We start from the raw sequence: 17,605 nt of genomic DNA on the forward strand, positions 1-17,605 counted from the left end.
CTTGTCTATTCTCAAAGAGGCATGAGTCTACTCCAAATGACTGCATTTTCACCAAAAGCAGAAGTTCCTAAAACAACAATGTTTATATGAGAAACCTGTGTGGGTTGCTTACCTTTCACTAATATTCTAGAGACCACCTTGCAATATGAACTTTATATTTTAAAAGGCACAGTTTCAGGAAACATTACTGTTGTTATGTCTAGATAAAAACATTTAGTACTTTTTCCTTTGATTACTTATTTTATACTAGGTAACTATTCCTTGATATCATTGTCTAACATACCTAAGTGGCTATATTTGTTTATTGTAGGAAGGCACTTCCTTCCAAAAGGTACAGTTTTACTGGAATTCCATTACAGAAAGAAACCATTAAAGGTAATCTGGTTTTGCAACAATAATCTGGTCCTCTCTGCTTTGGAGATGTTCATTAAACTTTATAACTCAGAAGTCTTTAATGACTTGAGAAATACAATTGAGCTTTTACTGGGACCCTGCAATGTAGGATAATATAGGCAAATACTTAACTGAGATTGCCTAGAGAGCAAACACAGATTACCTTGGTAATGAGGAGATTCACTTGGGAGTCCAGGAAAGCAGAAGAACTGAATTTGAGAATTCCATATTAACAAGACATGCTTATAGGGACATTAAAGTGGCCCTATTTCTGTAGGGCCCCCTTTTCCCCTATAAAAATATGAATAATTACCAATTCAGAACTGTGAGATTTTAAGATATGAGATTCGAACATGGGATATACAACCATCATCCCTACATGCACAGGGAACCTCATGAGTTGCAGTTAAGAAATGCAACAACAACAAAAAACCTTTCTAGAAATCTAGTATGTACTGATTCCCCAAAATGAATGTAATTATTATGTAACACAAACATATACCAATAAATAAAAATATCTTTTCACTAAAGATGCTGATGATGAATATATTCTACAATGAAAAATGATAGCAGAAAGTCTGAGATCTAATAAAAATTGAAATAAATTTGAAAAACATGGGTCAATCCAAGTGAACCTTGCATGCATAAATATTATTTTTAGACTTGTGGGTAGTTTTATTGTGGTTGTTGTTGCTGTTATTGAGTTTTGAACTCTTTTTCTTCCTGGTTCTGTGGATTAAAGCCCGAGGTACTCTACTATTGAATTACATCCACAGCCCTTTTGTTTCTTTATCTTGAGATATGATTTCACTCAGTTGCCCAAGCTGGCCTCAAACTTGGAATTTTCTTGCTTCAGCTTCCTGAGTATCTGGGATTACAGGCATGATCTGTCATGCCTGGGTTTGTTTAGTTTTTGAAAGGTTTCCCTGTTTTAAAAGACAGAATCAGAATATAGGACAGTAACATGTAACTTAATGGATAAAATATGAGTTTCAATATTCTATTCTTTTACATAACAAAGGGAGGAATCAGATGGGGAAACTGAGGTACAGAAAGCTTAAGTTACTTGCACAGGGCCACATAATTGTTCAGTTTTTCTTTTAGCCTGCACTAGAAAAAAAATTAAGGGCAGTAAACTGACATATTTTATAATTAGAATTTTGTGGTTCCGTCCTTGGGTGAATACAAGATAATGGAAGGACTTGGGTTGTTTTTTCTTCCTCTCTTTCTCTCTCTGTTTGAGCAATTAGATATTAAAATAAAACTATGAGACAATAAAATGAAAACTATTAGATAGCTCAACATAATAAAGTCAAGAAACATAATCATGATTAGGGCAGACACTGAAAATAACTGAGCAAATGATGGAACAGCCTTATATTCTCGTTCTCCTACTCCCCAAGCGGTATGACTGCATTTAAAATAAAGGGCAAAGCATACAAGGAAAAGAATGCCTACATAAGATGCCCCAAACACTGGCCCTGGGAACTAAACCACAGGCCCAGCAAGAGCTCCTTCATGTTGCCATCAAGTGCACCAATATGTTCGTAGTGGTTATCTTTAAAGGGGATTTTGCCTTGTGGTATCTTCACACTGCTGTCACCGAAGAGCTAAATGTTTATAAAACAACTTATGTCGCAAGCATGCTGAATTCAATGAAACACATCTCTGAAAGTCTGCACAGAGGCAGAGAAACATCCATCTAGAATCAGGGAGTTGAAATTAGATTTCAGGGCTCCTTGGTTGGATGGGTCCTTCCATTTCAACACTCCCGTTTCCCTGCACTGATGGTACTCGGTCAAAGGAAGTAAGTAGCACCATATTTGATGCAGCTGACTATGCCACAACCCGCTATTCAAAACACTGTGTGGAATGAGGCTGGGAAAGCCCCCAATGTGGCAGAGTACAAGCCAGTGGAGTCCAGTGGGGTGTGAAGAGTCTGAGGAGGAAGAAAGAGCTGTAGACAATGAGACGGGGAGAAAGCAAGCTCTGAGCCCAGAGCAGGCAAACAGAGATAAATGACCTGTTTCAGAGGGGACTAATGAATCTGTTCTTTGCACAGATCAAGTAAACAATGTGTCCTCCTGCTCAATCAATCAGCTTTAGTTTTAAATAGCTGAAATGCAAGCAATTATTATGCAGTTACTAATGTAAAATAAATGGATGAAATCACATAGGAGTGCTCTGATTAAAGCATAAAAACAGGGGATTTAAATATAATTTGCATTTTCAATCTTGTTGCTGCAGTGTGAGTCACTGACAACGGGAAGCTACCACTATGTCATCCTCCTTTGCAAATTCCTCTAATTCATAGTGAGTTTACAGTTGTCCTTTGCCTGGATTCTTCTAAGCTTGAGCTGCCTGCTACACTGAATATAAACATCTCTATACCTGTAAGCTGGACTGAGACTTTCCTACAGAAATTTGAAAGGAGAGAAAGTTTAACTTATGGTTCTGTAACTTTGTTTAGCTTTTGTTTGTTTTTTTGGTATTTGCTTTACCTTAGCTACCTTTTCTGTTTTGGAAAAATGTTAGGGCTTATTGTTTTCTTGTGCACATAGAAAAGGGATATGTATTTATCAGACAAGCTGATTTTTTTCTTGTCCAATTAAAATGAAACAGTTTTATAGAACAAAACAGATGGATTCATTTAAAGAGTTTCCTTACTGTACTATTTATCTTCTCCCTTTGATTACCCCAAATTCCTTGCTTCTTGACACACATTTTCTTATGTTCTCAGGACTGGAGTAGTACAGCCTCAATTTATCAAAGGAGTTGGTATTTTAGACTTTAAATTGCATTTTTTGGTATTTTTTAAATTGACAGCATTTCACATTACAATAGGGTGAGTTATTTGAAGCTTTATGTTTCATGAGCTTTGTGTTTTTCCTGGAGTATCTTAAAATTACTCAAATATCAAATGAAGACAAATATATTCAAGAGAATGCGTGTTCATTTGATCTTTCACTCTTTTCTCTGTGTAAATGTGTCAGTGAGCAATGTAAAATTGGATGCAACTTTGCAAAGTCTCAATAGTCATTCCTCTAGCTGTATAGTGATTACACTTGCAGTATCTTATAAAATCTGTTTTTAAAGACTTGCTAAAACAGGATTTTTTCCCTTGGAAGAATCCCCTTCCTAAGTTACTCCTTTCTAGAAAGAAGGAATATTTGGTGATAATAAGTTGATCCTCCCTAATTTGAAAATTAAAATCTGAGCATTTGCGATGCCAAATTTTAAGGTTAGAGATGTTCAACTGATAAAGTCTATAAAAATATGTCAAAATCCCAAAAACCTCTGGAATCTGAAATACATCTGGTCCCAAACATTTTGGATAAAGGTTACCCAGCCTGTGTCTGCTTTTATCTCTCCATTATTTTGAAGAGTACTATATGGAAATATGTATCCACTTCCAGTGGCATTCTTTTTCCTTTGTGTATTTTTAACTTTAAATTTTATGCCATTATCTCCTCTAAAAAAATTGCTGCTTCTCATGGTTGCTGCCAGGACCTATGTTTGTTAAAAGAGTTCAAAATCTGTAGACTGAAGTACTATAAAAGCTAAGTGCTTTTTCCTTGTTACAGGTTTATTTAAGATTTCATCCCAGGAGTCTTAAAGTCTGCTTATTGGTTTAAATTTAGTTAATCCCTGAATTCCAAGAACCTTAAGGTTTGTGTGGATTTTAAAATGTGTATTTAAGAGTGAATTGCATGTCTCTGAGGCTATCAGCTGGCAGCTACTAAAAATTAGCAATGAAAACAATCTCTGTTCTCATAAATTACTTTCAGAAAATACATTGTGTCAAGGGAGAAATGGAGAAATGTTCCCATGGGTTTTGAAATATATTGTAGTTCTATTTTAAAAAATAGTTAAAAACTGTCCTCAAACTCATAATTTTGCCATCAGAGTAATTAAGGAGTTGCCTAAAGCAATGCCTACCAGGAGTTTCACAATTTAGACAGAGCAATTAAAACTTACCTACGGAACTCCATCTAGCTTTGCCCTCTCTTTCCTGTGTGCTAAGCTATAGCCACAGATCCTCTGACCACCCAGGGTAAGATCTCTTTCTAGAATATGCTTTCCCCAGTCTAGATGGCTTTCCTTTCATCAGTCTGTTTAAATTTTAGCCTTCAGGGAGTCCTTCCTAGACTATCTGTATATAAAGCACTCTGTCCTCTACTTTTTGCATTCTTTTTTTTTCCACATCACTGGAAATTGTATGCCTTTTCCTTCTTTTATTATTGATTTTTATTTTGCCTTTTCTGTCTCTGCCAAAGGAATGAGAGCTCTATTTTCCCATTACCAACTGCATCCCTGCAGCAGCACACACAATAAATATTTGTTAGATGAATAAATCACTGTGATTCTTACTCATGGAATACCTTGGTAACTTTCTATCACAGGATTTAGCTCCTTCGTGGTGTACAACTCTTATAAGGTCATATCCAGTGTCTGCCTTCCCAAACTGTTCTAAATTGGACCAGGCATGTCCACCCTTTTTTACATCAAAGCATCCATAGATGTATAAGCATATTTGTGAGTACATGACAGTGTCGTATAGCCAGGAGAACTGGGAAGGAATTTAGAGCTTGGTAAAAATATAACTTCTTCATTCTACAAATTTATAATGAGATAATCCAATCATAAAATGTTAGAGATAGCATTAAAATTTGAGTTTATTCTGCAGCTTTCAAATGAAATAGTCTTCTTTTTTTTTTTTTCTTTTAATTTACAACCACAAATTTCTTCACAGCACACTTGTATTTCACTTGCCTCACACATCGATGCTTGGGTTGGGAAACTCTGAGCTTAAAATTTAGGGAACTTAATTTTCTTCTGGCTCAGGAAACTAAGTAACGTGAAGATTCGTCAGCATCTTTGGTAAAGTGGCTCAATCTTTTTGTCAAACTAGAAATCAAAATAAAAACCATCAGATGTAATAACGAGCAATACAAATGCTGCCTAATAGAGCGTGGCTTTTTCTTCTGCCTTGGGCAACCTTGAGAGAAGTGTGAGCTACAATATTACATTTTATGCTAAGAATAAATGGGGTTATTCCATATTCTCCTTCGTACTAGTCCTGTGGCCCTGGCAAGGTTTCTTGATGTCTTTGAGTCTAAATAGTTTCATTTGTTAAGTAAAAAGGCAGGGAGTTGATCTGTTGATTAAGAATCAACAAAAGAAATATTAAGCAAAAGACTTGGAAAGCAGCTGCTATCCATACTTAAGCAAAAGGAGAATGAGATTTTCATCTTTTGAAACCAAACAAAAGAAATAACAGCACCAATAAGACATATGAAAAGAAAAGTACAAAAGGCCTTCAGCAAGTTTAATACTTCTTTCAGTGGAGCAGAAAACCTTTTGGCTGTGACAAATCGAACTTTTGAGGGAACTGTTCCTGAGAAGCAACCTCCCTGTAAGGCAGCTGCCTGTTACCCGCCCACATCGTTCTGTGATGTGTAATCCATAGCTGTAAATTTCCCAAGTGGTGAGATATAGAGAATGACTTTGGGTAGACTCATTTTATTTGCTCTGGAATAAGATGTTCAACCCTAAATCATGAAAATCAATAAGCAGCTAGTCGTTTAGAAGTTAGGCAACTGTTTTTCTGTTTTTGTTTTTCTAGTTATAGGCACAGGCTGCCTTCTCTAGGTTCAGGAGAGTAACTTCAAAAGATATCATCCTTGCATCTAATGCTAATGCTTTAAAACTGAAGGACTGTCTATACAATTTAGAGTAAGCATGGCCAGTCTGGTACAAATACCCACCTTTGAAATTAAAATTTTGTCTTCAGGTATAAAATGGATTGTGTTACATTTTTTAATGTTTTCTTCAAAATTTATTTTGATTTTACAGTGCTATTGTACATACAAAGGTGTAGTTTCACCAAAAATGTAAATCACTGCTAAGGTTAATTGCCTCTCAAAAAATTATCTGCTTTATCTGCCTGTTTGAAGTGTTGGATGCTTGCCACGTTGTGTTCTAGATACCACTTAATGTTGAAAATGACAGAAAATCTTGTCCCTGCTACAAACTCCTCAGCCTAAGAGAGGGCAGGCACATGACAAAATTTCAACTGTTATTTTCAAGGCGAAAGTACAAGAAACAAAAACGGGAGGAGAAAATAATATCCTTCTCTCCTGAAGGTACTCCAGGACACCAAGTCTTCAGCGGCACTGCCAACATGGTTCCCGATTTTTCATGATGATTCATTACTTGAATTTCATGCTTCAGAGACACCCCAACCACACATCCTGCCGCCAGATGGTGGCATGTCGGGGAGACCAGCACGGTGGCCTCACTGTCCATAAAGTTGTTTCTGAATTTACTGGAGTAGAGCTGAAGTGTAAGGGGTTGCATGTTCACATGTTCAAAGACATTTTAGTGACTTCATAACTCTCTTTCCCAGGTGCCCTTGCTAAAATTTCCCCTCTTCAATCACCCTGCTCCTCCCCCCTCCACGGGACTCCTGCCAGCAGCCCTGTCAGCAAAATTTCTGCAGTGCAGTTTCCAGAATCTACCGAGACAACTGCCAAACATGGTCCAAGTTCTCACAGGACTTTAACCTACACTCAAAGTGCCCCTGACCTGTCCCCTCAGATCCTGGATCCACCTGTTGTATGTAGCAGGTAAGGAGTTGCATTGTTAACTGGAGTTTAATAATAACGATGTTACTAATTTTCCCCATAGGAATAACCAATACCCATCCACATAGCTTGGTACATGTTTGCCAAAGTAGTTAAGAAAAAAGCATAGGATAATATGATTTGTATCGAACAGGCTCTAATAGCAAGTGGATTTTTCAGAGAGATCAAATTCCTTACAGTCCATAATGCTAATCTTTAGAGATGATACAAAATCAATAGTTGTTTATTTTATCCCTTTGCTGATATAGAATATATAGCATATATACTTTAAAAATTATATCAAGTATTCTGATATGACCCTTTATTAGAATGTTTTTACTTGTTCTCCAGGGAGTATTTTAAACTGATTTGAAAAATATTCAGCTGAAGTTTGTATTTCCTATTTTTTTTAATTTTAAAGAAAATGATAAAGAAAAAAGAACAATAGCAACATACCGGCATCACAGACATAAACAAAACAAAGTAAGAACATTAAAAATGATAGAGGGTTTCAAAACAAAATGATAGGAATTAACAGTGGTTCTTATATTACATATTGTTGTCTTCAACAAAGTTGCTCAGATTACCAGATGTAAGAATGGAAGATTGATCAAACCAGTAAAGAGAATAAGAAAATAATAATTTACACAAAAAAACATTAGCGACAATACAGAGTTTTATTAGACAAGACGATAGGAATTCACCAGTGGTTGTTACCTTGCATATTGTTGTCTTCAAATCAGTTGCTCAGATTATCAGATATAAACATGTATTTTCCATTTTAACACTTTGAAAATGTACAAATAATAGCAGCACACTATTGCTTGACTCAAATAGTTTTCTGAATACATTTCAGTGTTGTGTGTGCTAGTCTATCACATTAAAAACAGAATTACAAAATGTTAACTACAGAGGATAAGAAAAGAGCTTAACATGGCTGAAATAATTATTTTGCCAATGTTACCGTAATAAAAAAGAAATATTTCCTCTTGCTGATTAATGTACTTTATTGTTCTTCAATAATAGCTTCATCTTAGATAACTGATCTTGAAGCAGTAAATGTTTTTTGAGTATAAAATAGTTGAGTGTTTTGAGTATAATCATGAGTGTGCCTTCAAAAGAATGTTTCTTTTCTAAGGTCAATGAGGACTACTACTTGAATACATTAGTTACATATTGTTTGTCTAATATCAAATATTGGTTTATAGACCTAAATTTTATTATTATATTCAGTGCTAAGAACTAGCAACTGATATTAAGCTTCACAAATTTCACTTTCTTATACTTAGTTTGTGAACTTTTCGTTAGCTTTCCCACACTGTCACAAAACACCTGAGACAGGCCAACTTGAAGGAAGAAGGGTTTGTTTTTGCTCTTGATGATGGACACTTCAGTTCATGATTGCTGGGCCTAATTGTTTTTGTGATGAGGCAGCATATCATGGTGGGTGTTGTGAAGTAAACTGTTCACCTTATGGTGGCTGTAAGAAGGGAGAGAGAGAGAGGTGGGAGGGGACCCGCTGGGGTCAGGGCCTCAATGTCCCCTACCAGGGCACATCCCCAGTGACCTAACTTCTTCCCAGGAGGCCTCACCTTTAATGGTTCCACCACCTCCTGACAGCGACTCAACAGGCCACCAAGGCTTTAACCTACAGGCCTCTGGGGCAGCACTCCAGATCCACATTATGCGACACTCTTTTTAAAAGTCATTTACTTTATAGTCTTCACTGCTACTTTTCTCTTTACAAATATTTTTAAATGGACAATCAATTTTCTTCCTTTGGCCAGGGTCAGAATAAAAACTTACCCTGCCATCCAAAAATTGTCTGCTCTCTGTATGTCAGGAGTGTGTGTGTGTGTGTGTGTGTGTGTGTGTGTGTGCGCACACGCGCGCACGCATGTTTGTGTGTGTATGCATGTGTTTATTGCTGGAGATTGAGCCCAAGGGCCTCAATTGTGCTAGGCAAACACCCTACCATTGAACTATATCTCTGGTCCTTTTTGCTTTTATTTTTTAAAATAAACCAATTTTCTATGGCCAATTAATCCCTCTACCAAAATGCACCTTACAAAGTAAAATGTTTGAGACACATTTTAGTGATTCACAACATGTATTACTTTATTAAAAGTCCTAAGAAGTCTTGCTAAAACATCACCCCTTGATTTTTATTTCTTCTAGTGTTTGTTAAATTTATATGACCACACACCCACTTTCTTTAGATTAACACTCTGTAATTCCTCTTAGATCGAGTGTGAGGCAGGACACAGAAAGGAAGCCTTGTTTTTCAGTGTACACCCTAAGATAAGACATGAAGCCTGGAGTTTCAAGGACATCTGCTTCCAGGTTTCCTAGGGAGCTCAACCCCTCTACATTCTGAATTTGTGGGGAATAAGCTGCCTAAGGAAAGGAGAGAGATGTTCAGAAAAGACCTACCACTCACATAGCTTTTCTCAACATATTCATGTGTACATGCATGCATGCGTGCATGTATATGCGTGTGTGTATGTGTGTGTGTGTTCTTAGGAGGAAGAATGTAATGAGATTTTTATAAAAGAGGTTTCAGAGAAAAACAAGGGGATTTCACTGTCTACTTTTTCAGTAATGTTTATAAACCCAGTAGTGTGTGTTTTATTTGTTTGGGCTTTATAAATCTATAATTCAAACCAGGTTTTATTATTCCCTTCAAGGCAGCCACCCATGCAGGCACAGAGAGCTCCAGAAACACAGGACTAATTATTGTGGTTTCCCCTGCTGAACTCGGAGGGATTGGCATTGAATATCCGCCTCTTGGCTGCTGTAATGTCTGTGCAACAAGCATTTTTTTTTTTTTTTGGAACAGGAGTTGGTAGTTTTGAGCCACTAATTTAAATACTGCTTTTAGGGATTATCTTACAATGAAAAATCTTCAAACTTATAAACTCTACTTCTCTCAGTTGCATGTACTTTCTTTTTTTCGTCTGTTATTTTCTTTTGGTTCGCTAAGGAAAAACGATAGGATTTTATCACTAGAAATAATTTATGTGTGATGCTTTTCTACTTACAGTCAAAGGTGGAAATTTACTTAGCATGAACATCTTTAGCTGAAAAATGCTTTTCTCTGCTGCACACACAAGCACAATTAAGGACAAAAATTGAACCACTTAAGGTACTAAACAATAAAATAGCACTCATTTCTTCTCTTTTGAGAGTGGGTAATTTGTAGTTAAATAACAAACAGATGAAAAATCTTCTGAGACCCTTTGTCATATTAGGCAGGGAAAAAAAAAACAGCAACAAAATGCAGAATTAAATTCTAATCATGATATGTCTAAACAAGATAAAAGAGAGAGGCAATAATTTGCAACTTTGCTAAGCCATTGTGGGGTTACTTTTTAACTTTTAAAACAGTCAAGATTTGGAGAAAAATATCTTTCATCCTCCACCAACCCTCTGTTATGGGACACTGTTCACCTTTAAGAACCTTCAGTTTTTGTAGTTATTCTCTGTACCTTGTTGGCCTTTTTTTTTGTCAACCAGCATTGTATCCAGTCAATCATACATTCACTCATCACCAAAATGTCCCTGTCTTTTGTTCATTCCCTTAGGGCCTTAACAAGTGACTGATCAATCTGTAAAAAAGAACTCATTTTTAATTTTTGGGAAAAAAATAATACTCTATTATTTTGTTTCACCATAGGCTGTCTTTTCTTAAAAATATGTTAGGATATAAAAATGGCTTAAAGAAATAAATCTGAGAATGAGACTTCTAAGCAAGCACACAGGTATTCCATAAGGAAAGATATTTTTGACCAAATATGTATCAGTACTTCCAAGATTACTACTATTCATACATGGAGCCTGTCCCAGTATGCTGCAGCTAAGGTGACACTTACACCTTGACTATGATCTAAAGTAACAAGATTTTACCAGCAATTTCGCTTCTGTAAGCTCAAGACTATGGAAGATACAAAGGAGAGTGATACGAAGTTTCTAATCCATTAAATTGATCATTCTCTTAGTGATCTCTTAGGACCATCCTCATACAAAACAAAGTTAGTCTTTCCATGAGACAGATAAGTAGATTACAAAAGTATTTTAGTAGTACACACACCCGCGCACACACACACACACACACACACACTGGTCACTTTTGAGAATGTGTATTGAATTTCAAAAATGATACACACTTATAAAATGAGACAAAAACACAGAGTTACATTTTTGGACCCTATTAAAACTACAAGAAACAGGTCTTCTAAGAGATCTTTTAGGAAGCTCTTAAATCCTGTCATGGGATATTTAGAGTGTAGTTCAGTTTTTAAGTAACTGACCTAGATGGTTGAAGTTGAAACTGACACATTTTCAAATTAAAATTGTTTATTCTGTACAGAAAAAGCTAAACACAAACGAATCTGTTGTATGTGATAACACAAGAGTTAAAAAAACAAATTAATGACTTAGCTTTATTAAGGTTTTTGGTTTCTCCTTCCATATCTGGAATATCAAGTTATGAGCAGCAGTCTCATACCATAACAGCAGTCTTTGTCTTTTTGTACCTACTGACTGGACCTTTCTTTACTGTTATGTGAACACTTTCTAAATTAGTTTGGATGCATAATTCTTTGGACACTTTTAAACAAACTACAATATATGTCTAAGAGTTTCTGTCCATGCAAGGTAGTAACTATAAACTTGTTTTTAAGTAAATAAAAAACTTGTTTTACTTAAAAAAAAGGTATTTTATTATGGTGGCCTATCTTAATGTATCTTAAGATGGTATGTGCCGAGGAATTTTTGAAAAGAGAAGGTTATCCTTATGGCTTTTCTGATATTCCTCAGCTGTGGCAGACCATATTCCCAAGGGACTCCTGCGGACGCGCCCCTGGAGAAAAGTGGCGAGGCCACTCGGACATCTAGCCGAACAGGTAATGAATGAGTCGTGTTGAATTCCTGGTGTTCAAAGTGGAAGTTTTTTCACTTCATTTTGTTTTTCCTGATCTAGAAGGTAATGGTGCATTTCCTGATTTGGAGAAATTTGTAGCATTTAAAAGATAAGAAAAAATAACTAAAAATCATCCCTAACCCTACTGTCTAGATTTAATCACAGTACAATTTTGGTGTAAATGTGTCCAAAATGTTTCTGTACATCTGTTTAGAAGTGTGTCCATTTTCTAAAACTGAAAAGCTCTTTTTATAGTATGTAGAGCTAATAGAAATACTGCTATATCTTGCTACTTTGTGTACCAGAGGGTGATGCATTTTGCTGTGATTACTAGAACTTGCCACCCTGAGTAGTGACCCTGTATAGAGAACCCTTCCCTGTCCTCCTCATGACCCAGGAAATTTATGTTTGTGATCCCATGAAACGTTATTAGAATTCTAACAGGTTAATTCCAATCTACCACTTCCAGTGCAACCTGTGGCCAGAATAAAGGCACTAAAGCATATTTGTAGTTATGGGGAGCCAAGGGGTCCTAAGTCCAATCATGATGATCATTATCCCAAACAAAGGCCTCCACCCAAGGCTGGTGCTTCAGCTCTGATAAGTAATCTTTGAAGCCCCAGGAAGTCATCGCCTCTATTTCAAAGGGTCCATCCCAGCTGACAGCATGGAGCACTGGGTCATACATCCCACCTCACTTGAGAGAGCAACAGGGGTCCGGGAAACGCACATGCCATCTCCAAAGATTACCATTAGTACCTTAGCTAGACCAATATGCATTGCTGAAAGCCAATTGAAGGGATACGGAAAGGGTCCTAGCCAGCTCTGTATATATCAGTACATGGAAACAGGGTCAGGCTCAGCCAAAATGGAGACAATTGCTCCTCTTTCAAGGAGAGTTGCCTAGGGGGTCCTCCACAACCCTGCATGTATCCCTGTGAACCTGTCCCAGTTTTCCTTTGAGACAGCAGGATGGAGATGTTCAGACAATGGGCAGTGCAGACTGGCTCACATTCTGATGCTGCAGCCTGCTTACCTCTAGTCTTCATCGCCCTCCACTTTAGTTCTTTACCTGGAGAATATTAGAACGAGCAGTGCCTCAGTTCACAAACGTCTCTGTTCACGGACAATTCAATTCACAAACAGAAGCATTTAGTAAAATTTTGCTTCCCTTGGTGAGCTCTGCATCAGGTGATGAACACGAAGATGCACTGTTGTGGAATGAATTAAGTTCATGAACTGAGGGGCCAGTGTAGTGATAGTACCTACCACTGAATTATTTAAGCATGTAAACAATTTATTGCTTGGTATGGGAGATTTTATATATATATATATATATATATATATATATATATATATGCTAGTGTTTGCTGCTATTATTGTAACAATTACTTTATTTTCATTGACACAGACATAGAGACTTGCTTTTTTTAAGCTGAATGTACATAAGTAGAAAAAAAGCACCTATCGTACAATTTAGGGCAATAGAGGTACTTAATTATGAACCATATACATCAGCGTTTCTTGCTAAACACCCAGTAAATATTGACTGAGATACTTTTCTATGGCATATACAAAGGAAAAGGGTCATAAGCAAGGAAAAATTAAAAGGAGAATTCTCTGTGGCCGTCATCCGATAGTGTATCATTATGAATAATGAATATTTTGCTCTGTGTTCCTGATCTTTATTCTACTGGGTCAATTAGGATGAGGGGAATATTTCAGGGTCTTTATGATCCCGAGTTGCCTTCTTCATTTTTCTACAGATTCTGAAAGTGACATTTGTTTCATTTTAATACTGTACTTAATTTTAATAAGTACAAGTAATTGCATGAGAATGATGGAAGAAAGATGAGTCCTTGGAAAAATTCTACAAAATATTTCTGATGGAACAGGTTTCATAACAGAAGCCATTACCTAAAAAAGAGTATATATATCTCCAAGTATGTGTCAGTATATATGTATATGTTTATATCATATTTATCCTACCAACAAAAGCAATCTTGACAAAAGAGATCAAAATGAGAGGATATACACTTCCTGTCTTTAAGATTTAAGTTACAGTAATCAAGAAAGTGTGGAATTGGCCTAAGGCTCAGCAAGTAGATCAAATAAAATAGAGTAGAAATCACCAAACTATACTCACACTGACTCAAACATTTTATTTTCAGCAAAGATATTAAAGTAATCCAGTGAGGCTTAAAAAAAAATGAACTTTGCCCCTACCTCACACCATGCAAAATATTATTCTGAGATGGAGCATAGACCTTACTTGAAAGCCAAATTGATGCTTCTGGAAGAAAACAAGGATAAACTTTGTGATTTGGGATAAGACAGAGATTTTATAGGCTATGGAGGCTGGGGATATAGCTCAGTGCATAAGCGCCTGCCTGGCAGGCCTGAGGTCATGAGTTCAATTCCCGGTACCAAAAAAAAAATAAAAGAAAAAAAAAGAGTGAAATAGGCTACGGGAAGCAATAACCTTTAAAAAAAGAAAACTAGACTTTATCAAAATCTAGTGTCAAAATTTACTAGTAATGTGGCTTTAGACAATTTATTAGTCCTTCCTGTGCCTCAGTTTCCTATCTGCAAAGTGAACATAATAGTAATACAATAATACCTGCCTCAAAGGTTCATTGAGAGGCTTAACTATATCAGCAGTATAAGTAAAACACTGTAAGTGGCACCCCACCTGTAACAAGCATTCAGTAAACTTCACCCAGGTACTTTGTTCAGCTTTAAGGATCTTCTTGATGGCTTTGTGCTAGATGTGTGTTCTTTTGATACTTTGTATTTTCTGGTGGTATTTTAGTTAGCAGAGTTTACTGATCATTGAAATGGGAGACATGGAAAGGTTTCAGGGAGGAAGAAGTCACAGTCTCCTAAGAAACAAATTGGGTGCCGGGTACCTCTGTGTTCTTAAGCACATGCTGTGATAGCATGTTCTGTTACTTGTCCCTACATGTTTTGACACAATTTCTTCCGCACCACGTGGCCATTCTAGAATTAGTACATTAGTCAGCCACTTAGTAACTTAATGTATTAGTAGAGGAGTGAGGAAACAAATATAAAATCATCAAATTTTTTAGAAGTACCACTGATCTAAAAATTATTAGTGAGAAGTTATTAAATGTCACAAAATCCACAGATTAGAATCCCCACCTGTTTTCTTGGTTAAAGATGCATTGTTTTTCCCAGCTTATGATTCTGTGTCCCTGCTGAGTAACCATGAGAAGCAATATTTCTCCACATATAATAATTGATATGTTTTAGGGAAGTTTGCTTAGCTGAGATCCCTTTTCCCACTGCATGTCTCGTAATAAGGCGTTCTCTTCTCAATTGCAGATGACACTGCCCAAGTTACCTCTGATTATGAAACCAATAACAACAGTGACAGCAGCGACATCCTACAGAATGAAGACGAGGCTGAGTGTTCCAGAGAGTCATTGAGGAAAACATTGGCTTGTGGCACCTATGGTCCTGAAGCCATGATATTCCTGGTAGCCCCATATCCCTTACCTCACTTCTGCACTTGAGGAATTGCCTTTCATTTATTGCAGAGTTTAGTTTAGAAATAGACCTTGTATCATTGTGTTTGTACATGTATTTCACTTAGATCTTACATATATTGTGGCCCTACCCATATGGATCAGTACAATTTATTTTTCCTCCAAGCCTTGTACATCTCATCGTGGTTATATTATTTAGTGTTAAAATGGACGAGTATGTATCTTTATAAATGATAAAGTATGTATCTTTATAAATGATAAACATTTCTTAACCTGATCAAAAAGCATAAATATGCATAGGAAAATGATTGATGTCATACAATTCAATAAAATTTCTTAAAGAGAGGAAGATAGAGAAAGAAAAGTGTTTTAGGGCATTTGCTAATTTTTTTCTCCTTCAGCACTTTCTTGATTTAGAATGGGAGCCAATATTTATTTTCCTTGTTATACTAAAACAAGTTTGTGTTAGCATGGCTACCTGTTAAAAGATTCTTTACTTATTTTGTGTGTTTAAAGATATCCATGTACAAAGGATAGAAATACACATTTGAGTCAAGTTAATTTGGGGAAGGCAGCAAATATTAGAAAATAATTGACCATTACATGGTCACTAATTATTGCCATTATCATTTTTCTTTCACAGTATTTACCACTTTAAATCAGTTTTTCAGGTAGAAGAATGTTCAGTTATCTTCAATTATCTTATTTCTCTTTAATTGGTCATGGGTGTATCCTTAGGACTATCCCGATTTAGGACTGTCTTTGCATTTACTTAGTACATGTTTCTCAGTAAACATTGTGTCACATGAATTAAATTCAAGTCCCTGAAAAATGTGACAGCTCATTTGTCACATTTCATGCTGATTTGAAACATTAATACATAAATTTAATCCATTAATGTAGGCATGATTAAGTTTCTCTCTCCACTCAAGGATTTCTTTTGAGAATCCAATATAAACTAAAGATACTTATCCCAGAATCTATACATAAATATGGAACAGGATAAGTGTACATATAAGTTCAGAGTACTCTGAAGTCTTTGAATCTTTGTTAAAGAACCTCACAAGGCAGTTATGTTAATTTCTGGAGGAAACATCCACGTTTTTCTGGAGAATATGAGAACCAGGAATAGGCAGTCATATAAAAACATGAGATTCATAGTCTGAAACTCTGTAGGTGCCCCCTCCCTATGCTAGGGACAACCTCTTGTTCATCTTTTTTTTTCTTTAAGATTCATCCTGGAGTATTAACTCATTTATTTCATATAATTACAGTTATCAAAGCCTGAACTGTTTTGTTGGAAAACTGCATGTTGCTAAAATATTTTAATCTTCATTACAGGATAAACCAATTCTTGCTCCTGAACCTCTTGTCATGGATAATCTGGACTCAATTATGGAGCAGCTAAATACTTGGAATTTTCCCATTTTTGATTTGGTGGAAAATATAGGAAGAAAATGTGGCCGTATTCTTAGTCAGGTAAGAAATACCATATGACTTTAAATAAAGACAAACAAAACTTAGTCGCTGAAAGCTTTTTATATTCATGACCCCTGTGGATATGCACTGTATAAAGAAAAGGAATTTTAATACACAACATTCTGTAGATCCCATGGTGGTGGCTAATAAAGACAGAGGAACTTTGAGCAAATGGAATATCACTTTTTCTTATTACACAGGAAAAGTAGAAGGAAGATAGAGATAAACAAGCAAAATGAACAAATGAAGTAAAAGTCATAGAGTTAAGTAAAACAAAAGCTGATAGAAGCCCTCCTCCAAGTGCCCGTTTACAGATAATTATTTATTTTCTGTAGTTAGTTCAGTGATATTTTTAACTTATTTTCTGCAATTAGTTCAATTATTTTTAACTTCTGAATAGTGCATTGCTTAGACCTCATCAAAAACAACATATCATGCAGAAATGTGTTTCTCTCCCAGCACTGTGGGAAATACATCAGAAAGAGTTCTCTGTATTTGAAAAATCAGTAAGTCTTATTGTAGCATGACAAAGTGGAATTCCCTTAAAATAAGACTGTTATCAAGACTTCCCAAATAAAGAAATGTTTGGTTTGCTCAGAGAGGAAGAAAACATACAGAAATTAAGAATTTGCACATGCTTCATCGAAAAAATGAAACAAAACAGATGATGAATTTGC

The 17,605-nt window shown here is 36.0% G+C and overlaps 1 protein-coding gene across 1 annotated transcript in view; it reads left to right on the forward strand.

The window, feature by feature from the left end:
* The window catches only part of Pde3a (phosphodiesterase 3A, cGMP-inhibited), a 301,905-nt gene that overhangs the window by 255,134 nt on the left and 29,166 nt on the right, over window positions 1-17,605 (forward strand). The window contains exons 6-9 of the mRNA XM_005379045.2: window positions 6,803-7,022; window positions 11,838-11,923; window positions 15,286-15,440; window positions 16,791-16,928. Of these exons, the coding sequence (XP_005379102.1) occupies window positions 6,803-7,022; window positions 11,838-11,923; window positions 15,286-15,440; window positions 16,791-16,928 (599 nt within the window). The remainder of the gene's footprint in view (window positions 1-6,802; window positions 7,023-11,837; window positions 11,924-15,285; window positions 15,441-16,790; window positions 16,929-17,605) is intronic.

The sequence above is a fragment of the Chinchilla lanigera genome, unplaced genomic scaffold, assembly GCF_000276665.1.
Source record: "Chinchilla lanigera isolate Chin_1 unplaced genomic scaffold, ChiLan1.0 scaffold00012, whole genome shotgun sequence".
NCBI classification, from domain to species: Eukaryota; Metazoa; Chordata; class Mammalia; order Rodentia; family Chinchillidae; genus Chinchilla; species Chinchilla lanigera.